The sequence below is a fragment of the Carassius carassius genome, chromosome 6 (genome assembly GCF_963082965.1).
Source record: "Carassius carassius chromosome 6, fCarCar2.1, whole genome shotgun sequence".
Classification (NCBI taxonomy): Eukaryota; Metazoa; Chordata; class Actinopteri; order Cypriniformes; family Cyprinidae; genus Carassius; species Carassius carassius.
Window position 1 is genome coordinate 31,676,274 of NC_081760.1, and position 17,340 is coordinate 31,693,613.

Consider the following 17,340-nt stretch of genomic DNA (forward strand, 5'->3'; position numbering starts at 1 on the left):
AAGTCATCTTTCCCTGACACCCACACACCCAATCAAACAATACTACTTATACATAGTACTATTACTAAAAACTATAAGCTCGACTCTCCGATAGAAACACAGAGATTGACAGGAAATGCAGAGGACTGTTATCACATCTATAGCTCTTAAAGAAATGCCACACTGTTTAGAGATACCTTATGAGATATCTTTAAAGGATTCACTAAATAAAACTAAAATTAAGAAAGTTGACCAAGCATAACCATCTTAAGGGTACTTTAAAAACTTGGTTCCATGCCAAGAAAGGTATTATGAGATCAAGTGAAAAAATATTGTGAAAAAGACACAATTTGCCTTACATGGACATGGAATGATCTTTAAAAAATTATGCTTAACTTGTGGCAGTATTCCTGATGAAATCACCCAAATTTGGGATTGCCTGTTAATTTCTCTAATGAGTTATTTATTATCCATACACATCCAATTTCAAAGATCTTATCAGTTCATTAAACTCACCACATCTATTCTACAACCTGAACCTGTATGATGCACAATTTATCAATATATTGCATCCACAAAGAGCAGGCATGATATCTAAATAAACATAAATGAAACACTAAAGATATGGCAATAAATAAGTAAAAGACATGCATGCTCGTCTTAAACACAAACTCTCACACAAAGACAACTGATTCAAAAAAGAATGTGGCAAAAAGTTAAGATCAAAATTCACAAATTGATAGCTATACATCAGTTATAAACCAAATATTATAAATATTGTGCTTAAAGTGGAGATCTGTTTGGCTAACAGTTCATTCAAAAAGAAAATGTATGAACAAAATCTGCAGTAAACACAACAAACTTCAAGTAAAGGATTTTATCTAAGCGGAGGGCCAAAAATTCAACAAAAGACCATGTCTTCAGACTGCCTTGCCATGAAACCATTCCTGGTTTTAAAAGAGAGAGAGAGAGAGAGAGAGAGAGAGAGAGAGATAGTCCTAAATACTTACAACAAACCTCACATGGCTCTCGTTCATCCAATTAAATGAGTTCAGTGGTTTATTGATTTAGGTAATTAGGCAATTTAGTTAAATGATATGTTTCTTTTTGACTGTGCCCATCCAAAATTCCTGAGAAATACCTTTACTTTATATAAGTGGGTATTAAAACTGCAAATTACCACCAAATGGATATGGGAAATAACTGGATTCATTCCCATAATCATCATGTTTTATGTTGTTAAAAAAAGCACTCTGACTGGGATAAAATGATGTATCTAAAAAGGTTCACTTCTGCTGTAAGGGTGCAGTAAAGCATTGTATTAGTGTGAAAAACAATAGGGAGTATATAGAAAAATTTTGAAGTGTTTATCTATACCATTGATTTTTATATGAAACATTTTGCAGCACGGTTAGATTGTTAACCTTAAGTGTAATTCTTAAAATATCATCTAATCAATATGGTAAAACATAAATCCGTAGAGTTACATCCTTTCTGTCTATTTACTGTACAGAGTGGGGGGAAAAAAGAGAATATTTACATGACAAAATGCAAGTATTTGCTGAGAATCTTGCAAAACCCTAAATAATGTGCACTGGCGACTCTCTAAGGAAAGTCCAGATAAGCATATCCAGTACTAAATGCATTCTAAGAGGAAACAAATCCATGACACAGTTATTATTTTGCTGCTTGATCAAAGACTTCCTTAAAAAATAATTAATTGACATTTGTTTCAGTATTTTAGCTAACACCATATGTATACACCCCATGTCTTAACTCTCAGGAATATACTGTGCACTGTACAATGTTGTGCAAACCTCACATATTGTACGTTCATAGAAGCTCTTAGAATGATACTTTATCTGGTTCTGTTTATAACCTTGTTCTGAAGATTAATACTATGAACACATTTAGCCTACATTATGTCTCCTCAATGCTGGATAATCCATATCAGTGCTTATACTGTTAAAAGGAAGTTTCTAGAATAATATGAATCAGCCAGTGATAAGTCTGTGTGCAGTGACCAGAAAGTTACCATGGCAATATGACCTGTAAATCAGGCTTTCTGTAAGTCTTGGTAAGGCACATAACGTGCTGTGTATTAAACCAATGTTGTTCTAACAAACGGAACACTATAAAATAAAGTGATAAGAATACATTTCCTTGACATTGATATCTCAAGTACAGCTGAAGTACTTTGCAAATCATGCCTTGCGCACACATTTTACAACACTCCATACTGGTCAAATAAACTTGAATAACCAATAATAAAGAAACTTTATGGAATCCAAGTTTGTCTACAACTCAATTAACAATCAAATAAGCTCAGTTGACAAATCAAAAAGCCTCCCGCAAAGTAGTTTGTTAACTAAGAACTGAAACTACAGTACAAATATATAATAGCATAAAACATCCAGAAACCAAGCCCAAATTAAACATAATAAACATTGTAATAATATATAATAATATTATTATAAAGAACATTATCAGTACAATTATTGTAAGTTTTACCCTGTTGCTTAAAAAGAGTAACTGATTTCCATCCACAATTGTACAAAGGATTGTACATGGTTGTCTCCATCTGGATTGGCCACTATTTTGATGTTCGGAGCAGGGAAATAGTGGGATATAAAAAAAAAGAGAGGAATACACAGGTTTTTCCCCCGATTCTCAACTTTTTGACAGTGGGCAGGTCCCCTTGCTCTATTTACATACGTATGCTTGGCAGCATAACTTAATGAAAGCATTAGTCAGTTTCTCACATACGCTTTCCTCTTCTTTTTGTGAACATGGAGGAACTAATTACACACTGCCTTTTCATCAGTTTTCTCTCAATGAACATTCCACATATCCGTTGGCTTCTTTTCTGCATTTATATCTGTTTCTGACTCCCCTCTTCAGACATCAGACTCTATACTGGAAAGCTTCTCGTAAACATGTCCGTTGCTCGAGCCATTAAATGGTCTCTGTCCTTGACCCATTCCTAACCCATCCCTTGCAGACAGCAGCTTGTTGTTGTTAGGTCCTCCACTGTGGTGGTTGATAAGAGGCCCGCCCAGACATAGGTCCTTGGGGAACCGAGGGGCCACATTGGACAACACCCCAGAAGTTGCGGAGGCAGGCAAATAGGAAGTCACCCCCATGGAGCCCCGGAAGTCAGCCCGACTGTTGTTGAGGAGCTGTTGTTGCTGCTGCTGTTGTGGCATCTGTTGCTGCTGCGGCTGTGCCTGCTGCTTTTTGATGTAGTATGATTTGGCGCCATGTAATAGACACTGGTCATCGCCGAAGGTTGGGATGAATGGGTTCTGGTTCACCTTATCTGGGTAGAGAGATTTAGACAAGGAGTAAGTCCCGACCCCTCGGGTACCGCCCACATCTCCTCCCATCATGCCTCTATCCCTGTCCCTCATGTCTCTCTCACCCACGGAGCGACGGTGCAACCCACCTTCACCCCCACGGAATAAGCTAAATGATGAACCCCCACCCTTCCCTCTGTCCCCAAAATATGATGTCTCACGTTCCCCTCCCGCATACTGCTCAAACATCTGTGCGTAGGGGCTTGCACCATCCATGTAGCGGTCTTTGTCTTTTAGGCTCACACTTCGGGGTGGAGGAAGCATTGATGCTCCGCCACTGCCTCCAAACCCACCCATCCTGCCCGCCCCTTCCTTCTGCAGCTCTACAAATGTGTCATAAGAATGCTGCCTGCGCAAAACCTTACCACCTGGGCCAAATTTCCGCCTCTGTACCTGGGTTTGGGCCCCTGTGCCTCCCCCTCCCTTTCCACTCTCCAGAGGGTGCTTGCCCCCAGTTTGATCCAAGAGGTGGTGGTTGTCCTCACTGATGTCATACAAGTTGCCCGGTTTCTTGCACGAATCACACCGCTTGCAGGAGGCTGAACTAGGACGGCTTGAGATTTGTCCACTCCCTCCACTGGTTCCCCCTACTCCGCCTCCCCCATGCATGCAAACTGGCTTGCTTCCTCCACTTCCAACCCCTCCACTGTGGCAATTGCGACATTCCCAATCCCCTCCGGCCAACCCTCCCACCCCTCCGATGCCTTTTTCCCAGCATGCATGGCCCTGTTGCCCAGGTGATCCTCCTCCCCTTCCACCCTTACATTCTGTCTTCTTGGATTTACCTTTCAGGAAATCTTCCATGGGAACCAAACTAGTGCACGCTCCCCCAGCACCACCGCTACTAACTACTCCACTGCAACTGCTTCCGCCCAGTCCCACTCCTCCACCCATTCCTGGAGCATCACTTAAATCCAAATGTTCCCATGGGGTTGCCCCTTCCTTGGCTCGAAACTGGTCCACATAAAAGTCCCTCAAATTCTCTTTGTCTCTGAATAAATAAGAGGTGCAGTTACCACCTCTCTGGCTTTTGCGCTCCACGGGTGGGGTGGCTGAGCGGTGGGCTTGTGTTGCTGGATGATGGTGGTGATGATGATGGATTGTATGGTGGGGTCGTCTCCTGAAGCCAAGCTCAATCTCATCCTGCTCACGGCGAGATTTGGCAGAAGCGGGTCTCTTTTTTAAGCTGTCCCTGTACTGTTTGCGCCTTTTGCCATGCCCTTCGAGGTTCCCGTAGGTCACGGTGTGAGTGGAGATATCGGACACATCGGATCGAATGTTTCCATCGTCCCCTCCTGATCCCACCCCACCTCCCCCGCAGTACCTGTCATGTCCTGCAATAAACCCTGAACTGGATGCCCCACCCTTGAAGGAGAACTTTCCATATAGATCAGGCAGGCCAGACTTGAAGCTTGACTGGGTTGGGTGACCCGCGATCAGGTCAAACTTTTCCCTGTTCCGATGTGTCAGTGACTGCCGTGGCTGGGTGGTGAAGATGGGCGCTACCCCTCCCCCTAAGCTGTCACAATCGTACCCACCCTCCAATGAACTGGCACTCCCTAAGCTACGAGGTCGATTAGGCAGGGGACCCGACATACCAAGAGCCAGTTCAGATCCCGTGCCCCCATGGTGGTGTAGATAATGATCCTGGTACAGGTTGCTGTCCTTCAGGTGCAAATTCCCAAAAGTCCTCTCCACTTCGCTTACATAGTCGCTGAACATGTTGTCCTCTGGCAGGTACGGTGGAGGCTTGCAGTCTGTGTGGCCTACTAGGCTACGCCGGTGTTCACTGATGTCATAAACGGCTGACTCACGATGGCTGTAGTCCAATGCGCTGCGAGGAGAACCATTGACCCCAGGCACAGAGGTCATGTTTTTGGCAGTACGCAACAAACGGAGAATGTTGGAGTGGGTGTTGTTCATGCTCATGTTCATAGTGGCCGTTGGTGAGTTAAGGGCTGATTTGTTCTCTTCAATCTGAACACCATGGATGCAACTGTAGATGCCCTGTTAATAAAATAATGGAAAGCAAAAACAAAGGAAAGGAGAAGGAACAAACAATGTGGGATTAGATTATTGTTTAATGAAGTTTAATTAGCAGAAAACATTTTCAGAATTCTGATGCTAAGTTCATGTCAAGTCGCAAGGCTTAGCCTTTTTTCAAGTTTTTAAGTCAGATCTCGTTTCTATAGCTTTTAGGTTTTCTAATTATTTTGTAATTACTGTTCAGTATACTATATGCTGTAGATTAGTCTTATAAAGTATGATCGAGAACAATTATAAATATATATATATATATATATATATATATATTTTTTTTTTTTTTTCAATGGATTTCCTTTTTATCAGGTTTAAAAAAAAGTTTTTTTTAATCATTGTCTTTAACCTTTTAACATTATGTGTACAAAAGAGAAAGGAAAATGAGGGAAACAGAAAGGGATGAAAGGAGAGAGGAAAACAGATCAAAATATGTTCAAGAATGAGAAATGGCAGGGGCTATAGAAGTTCTGATTAATGATAACAGGGTTGCAGTAACTCTGGTTTTGACTGACTATCAATGTCTTCAATCAATATGAATTCATCTGACACCACTGTGTCTACTCCTCTGTGTCTCTCCTTCATCATTGCCTTGACAAATTAATTACAATATTCTAATAAACCTCCCCAGCTCATTCACCCGTGATGCAGATTTACTGCTTTTTAGTCCATTTTTGTTTGTATTTTTAGTTGTATTTTATCAAACTCATTTCTTAATGGCAAATGTGTTATTGTAAAACTGGCTTGAAGTCAAAATACTTCAATGTCTTTTAAACTGCTGGGTGCTTCCATTTATATCCAGACCTATAACTGTTATGATGCACTATAATGGAATGTCTATTTAGTTATTTATTTACAAACCATGAAAACCATTTTATAACAAACAATAAATAAAAAATATGCAGAACAAATAGAATTAAAAAAACATTTCAAAGGCTAAAGGTTACTCTTCTACTGGCGGTCCATCCCTCTTGTGAGGCAACATGTCAGAAATGTTTCCTGTCTTGCTCTTAGTCATTCTTAATCTCTGTCCACTCTTGTGTATTTTTTCCCTCCTCTCTTTATGTTCCTCTTATCTTCTCTACCGTCTGTTTTTTTTTTATTTAGGGTTTTTTTCATCCTTCCCGCTGTGACTTCAGACTTCAATCGTGACCCTTCAGTCCGATTGGGTTGGAACATATTCTCCATTCAGTGTTATCTCATTTCTCTTTCTCTTTCCCTCTTTCTCCTGAGAGGTACCTTTCTCTCCCATTTTGTATGTTGCCCCCCCCCCATTCATTTTAGATTCGTCTTACCTCAGTAATACGGTCATAGAGCTAGTGTTCAAACTTGCATCTACATCTCAAAGTGAATATATATCTAGTAAGAAAATCGTTTTCCTATGTCTGTACTTGTAGCTGAGGAAACTGGTCATGCACATTTCCCTCGTAGCTAACAGACTACAGCAATAATTTATCCGTTTAGCCTCAATCATTTGTGAACTCGGGTGAACCCAGGTTTATGTTTGAGTCACTTGCCAGTTTGGTCACATAAACTGATATTTACTCTCTTTGTGTTCATCCCCGCCTTTATGTGGGCCATGGCACCACTGGCTTGAGGCATGATTTGATGTCTGAATGCCTAGAATGAGAGAATGCTGCTTTGCACTGTTAGCTCAAGATCAGGGGTCTGTTTTATACAGTAATGTTGCATATGTGCAAAATGGGCATTGAAGTTTCCCCCACACACATAATAATGAAAGAAACAGAATGATTTAAATGTACAAAAACAAATATGTACCGAAATAAAATAAAAAGTAATGAAGCCTTCAAAATGTAATAATTTTCTAGGAGTTTGTGGCTTTTTCACAATTCAATTATAATATAAAGAAAACACTTTGCACATTTTATTTTGTTATTTTAGTTATCTGCAGATGACAGATAATATACATTTACATTTAAGACATTTTTTTTTACATCTTTTAAATTTATCTTGTTTTAAACTTGAAATGAAATATTTTCTAAATATATGTTAATAGATCTTATTGTGAACGAATCATACTTGCTTATTTTAATTGTATTATTATTTTTTTTTTACTTTTGACTGTAATCAAAATGTCATATGTAGGACTTCTCCAATAATGTAGACTGCTTAAACACCACTCCTTGCAAGTTCAGGTTCATCTGCTGCTATACTTTGTGTGCAACGCCCACATCTTGTAATCCAATCAAATAATGATGCATAGAACAAAGTCCCTGCCTACACTGTTGTTGTTGTTTTTTTTTTTTGGATAAACTGTTACATTTGGATGTACGTCACAGTCCGGAAACAAGATCTGTCACTACTTTCATCACAAATTTAATGATAGGAAAGAAATTCTGACTGGAAAACAAGACTAAAATGATTAGCAGTATAATATCTTTCTTATCTGCACTCCTAATTTCCAATGCTTCACAGACTCAATAGGCCGTTGGCTCCAGAATAATAGTAAAATCTTCCTTGGTGTTTGTTTGCTTCAGATCAAAAGTTCAAAAGTAAACTTTCCACTCACCCTGCTGATGGAGAAGGTGATGCCTGGCTTGCCTGAACACACACCCATAAAGCAGAATCGCAGTTGCCAGTAGAAGAGGTGCTCTGCGATGAACGTGATTAGGGACAGGGCCATTGCAGCTCCCAGCATGTAGAACACACCTGCCATGTTGTCTACATCCAGCTGACTGCTCATCACTTCATTTTTCTCATTGTGGCAGATGCCAGTCAGCCAAAGGGCCTCAAGTTCCTCCATCTCACCTACAAAGAAGGACAAAAAAAGATTGCACTTTCTAGCATTTGAACGTGGGTTAAAAAGAGAGTGATTGTTCGTGCATCTTTGAATTTTTACTTTCTGCCTCTCCAGCTGTGTGTTTTGTGTGTCTGTGGGCTTTGAGTGCTCTCAAACTTTACTGTTAGCAGACGTGTCTGTTCACGTTTGTCTATCCCTGACGATTTCACTGCGTTTCAGCCCTGCATTTATTTAGAGCCCCCACAAAACTGTGCACAGTAAACAAATTACGGCCCCTGCGAAGTGTAACATTTGTCATGATGGATTAATCCAACTCATACACACTGGAGCGCTCATCTCATTGATGACTGCTTTTGGGTGTCACTTGAGATTTGATTCCCAGCTCTAATAAGGGCCCTCAGGGGCCTGACAGCCTGCATAGGAGGGACAGGATCAAAATCCAAAATACCATTCTGTGTTCTGCAGGTCTGTCTTTAGGGACAAATGCAGATACATACAAACATACTTTTTCTCATACTCAAAAAAAGCACTGTAAAATAAAAAAGTATCCATACATTCAGTTGCTGCAATTCTATGCCACACTAGGAACTGTATTTGGTGACCTTAGCTTTCAAATCAGTCAAAAACCAACACCTATGTGAAGGTGAATGTACGTGCGGGTGTTCACATGCTGTGCCAGTGGATTTATGTGCACCTACATGTATATGTCACACAGTTGATGCCTTCCCAGTGTACTTTTGAGATAATACAAGTGCCTCCTTGACACTTGCAAATATGACTCTATTCCTGCAACTGGATCATATGCTGGCTTATATAACAACATGTGATACACTCAAATGTACCTTTCTGATTCCATACTGCTATCAGTGTGCTGAACCAAAGGTACACTGCCTGCTTGTCAATATGCATATGAACACTCACCTTGCTACTGATCTAATCTAATGTGTCCCGCACGCATGCATGAGGAATCATTAAGTAGGGCATATATATATGTCTCTTTAGAAAATGCCATATTAAGTGTCTAAAATTGTTAACACTGTTTATGTGTATGGGGAGCATAGGGCATTTTCTGCATGTGTCTTTGGATGTGTTCCAAACAGCTTGTCATCTCAGATGCAGTTTGGGAAAGAGAGGATGATTTCTAGAAATGGCCCCTGGATCTGGATCGCTAGGAAAGCACTCGAATCAAACTAAATTAGAAATGTGGAGATAAACACTTTTCAGTGCTGTACATCTATTGCTGGTACAGTACAGCTATTATAGTTAATTAGTATTAGTATTCTATATATATTATATACTAATTACAAATACTAATTTACTCAGACACATTTTTTAATATAATTGATTCTTGTGAATGTAAAACTGAATTGACTAAAGTCTCCAGTGTCATATGATCCTTCAGAATATAATATGCAGACTTGCTGCTCAAAAAAAAAAAATATATATATATATATATTATTAGTGTTGGAAACTGTTGTGCTGCTTAATATTTTTGTGGAAGCCGTGATAATTGTTTTCAGAATTCTTTGATGAATAGAAAGTTCAAAAAGACAGAATTTATTGGAAATAGAAATCCTTGCTGAATAAAAGTATGTTTTTGATATAAATGTATATAATTGCAACAGTAAATTTGCTTCATACAGTATAAGCAAATCTCATATTCTCATCGACAACTTAAATTTGTACATTGCTTATTTACCTATATTTAATGCAACTATATACTGTATTTTATATAATAATAATGAATGTCATATCCATTGTGCAAATAGACTTATATGAAAGAAAACTTAAAACACCTTTAGCTTTACTTTTGTATCACCTGTGCAACCTGTGTAAACTATAGTAATTTATATTATTACAAAGGATATTATGAGACGAGTCCTTGATTTGATGAGTACATTAATTCAATATTCGCTTAATCATGCTTTAACAGAATATTCTCACACAAAGGAAGCTTTGAAAAACAGGGTGCCATATTGTCACACATCTATCGTTACAATTTTGTGGCATAGTTGTTGGCATTCTAAAAGACAGTGTCGGTACTTGTCATCTCTTGCCAGATATTCTACAAAACTGTTGCCTCGAGGGCACATTGAGGATCATGAGAAGAAGTGAATGAAGTAAAGCTGTGAATTCTCTACACATTCACGCCACTTTTGTAAACTGGATTTAATCAGAAAAACTAATTTTTCTGAATGAAGACTTCTTAATGAATACTTATTCATCTTATTCATTAACCCTTCATGATCCATTTTAACCAGGCACCGTCTGCTATCTTTTATGGTTATAAAAGATAGCAGACGGTGCCTGGATAAAATGGATAGGTCATCCAGTTGACCTATCAGAGTAAGCCCCGCCCCCCTTAGTTACTGTTGCTTCCTCAGACAAACAAACAGAGTTGCTCACTCTCTTTCAATGACAGCTACAAAAGAGTTTCGCTCCCTGTGCAACTGATACTCGACTGCCATTGGCTCATCTGCATTCAAGGGGAGGGGCTTACCTATAGGTCAATTCGCTCAGTAGAATTTTTTGGGTGTTTCTGTGTGGTTCACGAGACTCGCTGAATTTTTTTTAGTGAATCTGATCTACAACGATGTAGACAACACAGATACAGTACATTGTGAATTTCCCCTAAATATCTTAAATCTTGAACTAATTAATGCAGATTAAGACTGGTGGCTAATTCATCATATAAATAACAATAAAAATAAAAAATAAATCAGTTTTTACCATCTCCAAAGAGCTGCAGAATGGCAAGGTCCACTGCCCTCTTCCAGCCTGAGTCTTTCTGAATGGCAATGCCATACCCTGTAGTAGCAAAGATATAACCACTGCCGATGGTCACCAGTTTACAGCCCTCATCACGTCCAGCCATGTAGTTCAAGACCGCTGCATCGTAGATGAATGCATCCAATTTACTACACGGAGAGGGAGACGAGTCATATGTTAAAATGTTGGTAAGGTCTTGTCAAAAATTAAACTTTGGCAAACCAGTGTTATTTTAGAATCACTGATATATTTAAATACTTTTTGTCATTATTTAGAGTTTATGTTTTATATTTACAGCTTTCATGTTTTTTTCAAGTTTTAGTAATTATGTTTTGTCACTTTTATTAGTTTTTGGGCCCTATCATACACTCGGCGCAATGCGACGTAAGGCGCAGCGCAAGTGTGTTTGCTAGTTTCAGTACGGCAGCATTCGCATTTTCCCGTCTATCTCACGTCATTTAATTAGCAAATGCATTTGCACCCATTTTTGCGCCCATGTGCCAACCATTTTTCCGTGGTTAAAATAGAAAAAGTGGATTTGGACATGCCCTGAGTGCGCCTGTGCCGTGCGCTTTACACTTTGTGTTTAGATCGTTAAAATAGGGCCCTTCGTTTTTTTTGTCTGTGCAGTTTTTATTAAGTTTTAGTTTATTTAGTTATTTTAGTCTTTCATCTTTAAACAACGAGTAATTTGGATTTGGCAACTAGCGGAAATCAAGTAAGCTTTTGTTCTAATTATTATGCATATTTTATGAGCTCGTTTTAAGTGAGAGACTACATGGAATTTGTGATTTTAATAATGTATTTTTTTTGTCTGTAGTTAAAAAAAAATTCATTTTTTTATAAGGTCTCATTAGTTAATGTTAAAGTATTACATAAGCATTAAACAAGCAATGCATTTGTTACAATATTCATTCATCTTTGTTTATGTTAGTTAAAAACTGTTCATTGGTAGTTCAAAATAGCTTATGTTCATTAAATAATATAAACAGATAGCTACTTTTGATTTTAATAATATATTAGTGAAAGTTGACATTAAAAGTAACTAACATACTTCATTATTATTCTTCATTGTTAGTTCATGTTAACTAATGTTAACAAATGGAACTTTATTCAGTTCATTTTTTTTTCTCAAAGTGTACTCAGTTCATTTTCCTTCATTAAAACGTTTTAAACATAAAAAATGAATAGCAATTAAAAATGTTTAAAATTATGTATGCTCAAATGTAATAAAGACTCCTAATAAATGCTTTTATGTAGCATTAAAATTTTTGACATAAAGTAGGTTGCATCCAATCAGCTGCCATGTTGAGACTACATGACCAGCTAAAAACCATTAGCCTTATCCTGGTAAAAGTTTCAGTCAGCCCAACATGATAGTCATATCAACCAGCACAACATGAACAAAAAAAATTACTGAGTGTACCTTTAAAATGTACACTATTAGTCCTGATAAAATAAAGGACAGTAAAATAAAATAATTCTTTACCAATCAGCATCTTTATACAAAGTCCCTTCAGGATGCCTAATTTTGATGCTATTATCAATCCAGAGTTCCTCCACCCACCCACTTACTGACACAGTGTAGTTACTGCTGTCCTACAAGCTTTTCATCTCCCTGTCTTCCCACCCTTTATATTCTTTTCATGCAGATATCATCTCTCTCTCTCTTCGTTCTCACCCCGTCTTCAGGCTGTGGAGGGCCTCATTTACGTTCTTCTGGTGGAAGCTGGTCATATAGCTGTGCATCTCTTTGTAGTTGTTCCTTATGTTTCTCTCTGTGCTGCCATTGGGCACAGTACCAAAGCGGAATGGAGGGGAGAAGTCATTCGGATGTTGAAACTAAATAAAAGAGAGAGAGAAATATATATATATATATATATATATATATATATATATATATATTAGTGGTGGGCATAGATTAATTTTTTTAATCTAGATTAATCTCACTGTGATCTTGAAATTAATCTAGATTAATCTAGATTAAAATGGCTCATTCGAATTCTGCCGAAGGCATTCAGAATATGTGTGTTACCCAAATAAAATTGACAAACAGTAAGTCTTTGAGAAGGGGTTTATCAAGCTAGGTGGTGCATTAGAAAAGGGGCTCATCTCCTGTTTCTAAAATGCATCACAAAGTGCTTGCGGTCCGTGCATTCCAGGAGTGTTGCATCTGCAGCAGTGCAGCAATCGTTTACGTACCGAGTAGCGGACTACAAACGCATCCTGTGTGAAAGCACATCGAGTCCGTGCTGCACCACATACGTAACGCACATGGACTGCATACACACTAGAGACGGAGTATGTGTGAAACAGGCGTGAGCAGGGCCGTAGCTGGGGTCAGCGGGGCCCCGGTGAAGGTCGTACCAGTGGGCCATGTTTGGAATTGTTTAATTTGTATGTTCGTTTATTTTTATTTATTTGTGCTATTTACACAATGTTTAAGTTTTTTTCAAGTTTGTAGGTGTCAAGGTACAGAAACCAAATAATTAAATGTAAAATAGCACTGGATAGTCTTCAATGTAAAAATTAAATAGACAATCAAACCTACATTTATTCAGACACCTTCAACATTTCTCACATTATTACAGTTTTGCTATATATATCAAACATTATATCTGGTGTCTGAATAATTTTTAGTTTGACTGTTAAAACTACGAAGTAATTCAGACAAGAGCAGTGAGTGATTTTCATTTTCATTTTCTTGGATTAACATTACAGCAGCCAGTAGCTAAATTAGGCGCGGTCACTTTAAGAGACGATGAACGCATCCAATATAATACACATCCTATTTTTTTCCTCAACTGTTTACTTTCACTTAAGAAATAACTGACAGTTTTTTCGAGCATAATTTCCAAGTTGGATATTTTGACATATTTTGTGTGTATTTGTCGACACAAGAGTAAAAATAAGCAAATTCGGTGTTCAAGTGTTTTGAGACGCCTTTCTCTGCGGTACTGAATTGGGCTTTTTCACATCTTTTTGTTTGTTCAAACTGCGATTTGTATTTGTTCGTTCAGGTGCAGGAGGGACTTCAAGGAGAACTTCGCAGAAGACAGTTCGGTTCATATATATATATATATATATATATATATATAGACACATATATAACTCAGCGATGTCCACATTGTCGATGAACACTCAAGGGACAAAGTGTGAGGAGAGGTGTCAGATCTTTTTTTTCCCCACCATTCATAATAGAACTATTTCCAGTGTAAACACACAGACTATGTTCTCTACACACTCCAAGCTGCGCTAGACATAAAAAGTAAAGGATGACTTGGAGTAAAAAACAAAATCTAACCACAATAATTATTAAAGAAGCTACAGCACCCTTAGTCAAACCTTATTTTCTGTTTCATAACGGTTGGCTAATTCACATTAGCCCTTTTTTTTTTGTTTGTTTATACGCAAAGATGACATGGAAAAAAAAAGTATAATCATAATTACCACAAAACCAGTCAGCATGTGTTTGCCCAAATATGTCATCAGTCATCAGAGGATCATAAACAGTAATATTAGGATGTCATATGCAAAACTGTGCAGTGTAAGCATGCATGAATTCACTTATGAACAAAAATTATTCAATGTTAAAACCATAAAGTAGTAAGTTGGCTTACACATAGCTGCATTTGCACATTAAAGAACAGAAGAACATTTTATAACATCAAAACAAATTACACAGTGCACCTTCAATATTTAATAATTTATTGGCTAGTCTGTGCAAATTAACCTTAGCTGTTTAACACCAAGGATAAAGTAGTGTCTGTGGTATCAATTCAAGTCACGTTCAGTTCAAGGCAGCCTTTGGGGGAAAAAAACAGCTTTTTATGTTCTGGAGGTAGAATAGATCAAATTTTTTTGACAGTAGGATAAATGAGATCAATAAGTACTATATTTTTAATAACAGCACATGCTGTTAAATTTGACCAATAAACCCTGTTACCTTTTTATCACTCAGACCCGTCACCTGGTCCACATATTCCTCTTGAATCATAAATGCAGCCAGGTTGGCAGTGTAGCTGGCCAGGAAAATCACAGCGAAGAAGGCCCACACCGAGACCATGATCTTGCTAGTAGTGCCTTTGGGGTTCTGCACAGGCACAGAGTTATTGAAGACCAAACCCCAAAGTAGCCAAATAGCTTTTCCAATAGTGAAGGAAGGACCGCCAGGCTCTGATGGTGTGTAAAGAGGTAGAGAAATTGAAATAGAGAGTTATTACTTTATAATTTAATAGGAATAAGATAGGAGTAAATGGGCAGAGGGAGAAAATCCATAATAAGTAGCCATAAATTAACTATTCAGTTTTGATTTTAGTCAAAAGAATCAATAATATTCAGACAAGCAGTGGATTGCTGAAACCAACCAATACAGCACAGAAATGTGGATATAATGTCCAAAAACTAAAAGAGGAGGTTATATATATATATATATATATATATATATATATATATATATATATATATATATATATATATATATACATTTAATGACTATAATTATTAGCAATTTTTAGATGGCTAGAAAATGAAGACATAAAACTAGATATACAAACTGTATGCTGGTGTTATATATAAGGGCTTTAGATTTGTGTGTGTGTGTCTGTGTGCACCTCGTCCATCAGCCAAGCAGCGATTATAGCCAACAGGACTGAAGTACTCAAAAACGAAGACAGCCACGGCTGAAACTATCAACAGCATAACGAACATCATTACCCAGACATCAGCGCTGAAGGGCTCTGAGTGCAAAAAAAGAAGGGAAAAAAGAAATTAAGAGCACACTTGAATTTAGAATTTAATCTTGAATGCCATTACAGTGTGTATTTAGTACTAACCTAAAAAGGCAGAAGGCGACACTGTGCCATTGCTACGAGAGACCATGACACTAATCCCAGTCTCTATGAAGGGCACAGAGAAGTCAATGACCTCTGACCTCTCTTCATTAATGGTCAGGGACCCCACTGCCATGTGGGCATTCTTCAACACCACCTAGACATGAGGTAAAAGGGCAGTTATACCGAACCTGGACTAGTCTAGGCATGCCGCAACAGAGGGGGAAAAAAATCAACAGTATAAGAAGAAAAGGGTGAATGACATAGAAAATGGGAACTATTGAATGAGAAAACCAAGACTGTGAGACCAAGGAAGGCAGAAATCAGGTTACTTCCTACAGTGGGCGCAGTAGCTTTTAATAGCCATTTCAACTTCTTTTCAACCTTTCCCTAATCACCGTTTCCCAAACCCATCACTTGTTCAGGTATATTAAGAGTTACATATAAGGGGCCTCTGGTGATTTAGGAAAATGGGCCAAAACAGAGTTAATAAGGTGAATGTATGCTACAGGAAGGCTTTGTCTACATCAGGCTGACTCAAGGGGCCACAAAGCCGGATCTCTTTAGCCTCGAGGGCTGCACTCCTAATTTTATAGTGCCTCTGTTAAATCAGAAAGGCTACTGAGTGTTATACACTTACACAACCATGTATCAACCTAAATCACTTCCATTATAATCAATGAAGCTGTACTGTAAGCACTCATCTGTGGCACAGTTTGTTATAGATTTCTGCTTGGTGTCAAAAATTGCACTGTGGATTTACCACGGTATCTAGCAGAATCTCTAAAAACAGGCGGGCCACAAGAATGCCCTGTGGGCTGCATGTCGAGTAGTGCTATTCTATATCCTATTTTCTTTCTCTGCTTTTTTAAAATATGAGACTATATTTTGCATATTTGCTTGATTATATGTTGCGTTATATCATCTATCTCTGAACACGAGCATGTCTTGGAGCATTAGATCTCGTAAAGACATTAAGTAAAAATAAAGCAAGCTACCATGAGTCTGTGGCTCCAAATGTGGTGCAGTTCTCAGAGTATTCCTATGACTAGGACCGAAAGGGAACTGCATAACATTCATTTCAACTGTGGATTTCCATATGATCCTGTAACTCATATTATTTCTCATCGGAATTAATGCACCAGCTGTATTTTCCCTTGGGCTTGTGCAAACTCACTTGCTCACATTTCCTCTTTCTTTCATCTGTTCTTGTCATGAGAGATACTTTTCAGAATTTCATTTATATATATATATATATATATATATATATATAATCAAAATCTATAGATGTTCCAGAACTGTCCTAGTGGTTACTGTACTGTACACTGATGCATGAAGGGTTATTGTCGTTAACTAAAACTAAAATAAATGAAAATTAACTGAAATAAAATATAAATTAAGAAACACACACACACACACACACACACAAACACACACATACGAATAAATAAATAAAATGAAATAAGTTAATAAATCTATATAGACATTTAAAAATTACAAAAAAAAAACAACAAAATTACTAAAACTTAAACTTAATAAAATAAATAAATTCAAAATATTAACAAACACTATAATACCGGTAGTATATCATATATAGTTGAATATG

At 37.8% G+C, this 17,340-nt stretch overlaps 1 protein-coding gene across 4 annotated transcripts in view; it reads right to left on the reverse strand.

Annotated features, from left to right (window-relative positions):
* Positions 1–1,692: 1,692 nt before the first annotated feature.
* LOC132142643 (glutamate receptor ionotropic, NMDA 2B-like) overlaps positions 1,693–17,340 on the reverse strand; it is a 109,183-nt gene continuing 93,535 nt past the window's right edge. For 2 of the 4 annotated variants that reach the window (XM_059552653.1, XM_059552654.1), the window contains exons 10-16: positions 15,738–15,891; positions 15,516–15,641; positions 14,849–15,078; positions 12,584–12,744; positions 10,864–11,051; positions 7,903–8,141; positions 1,693–5,342 (exon numbers count right to left, since the gene is read on the reverse strand). In XM_059552653.1, the coding sequence (XP_059408636.1) occupies positions 2,877–5,342; positions 7,903–8,141; positions 10,864–11,051; positions 12,584–12,744; positions 14,849–15,078; positions 15,516–15,641; positions 15,738–15,891 (3,564 nt within the window). In that variant the 3' untranslated portion in view covers positions 1,693–2,876. The remainder of the gene's footprint in view (positions 5,343–7,902; positions 8,142–10,863; positions 11,052–12,583; positions 12,745–14,848; positions 15,079–15,515; positions 15,642–15,737; positions 15,892–17,340) is intronic. The other 2 variants (XM_059552655.1, XM_059552657.1) reach the window with 2 other exon arrangements.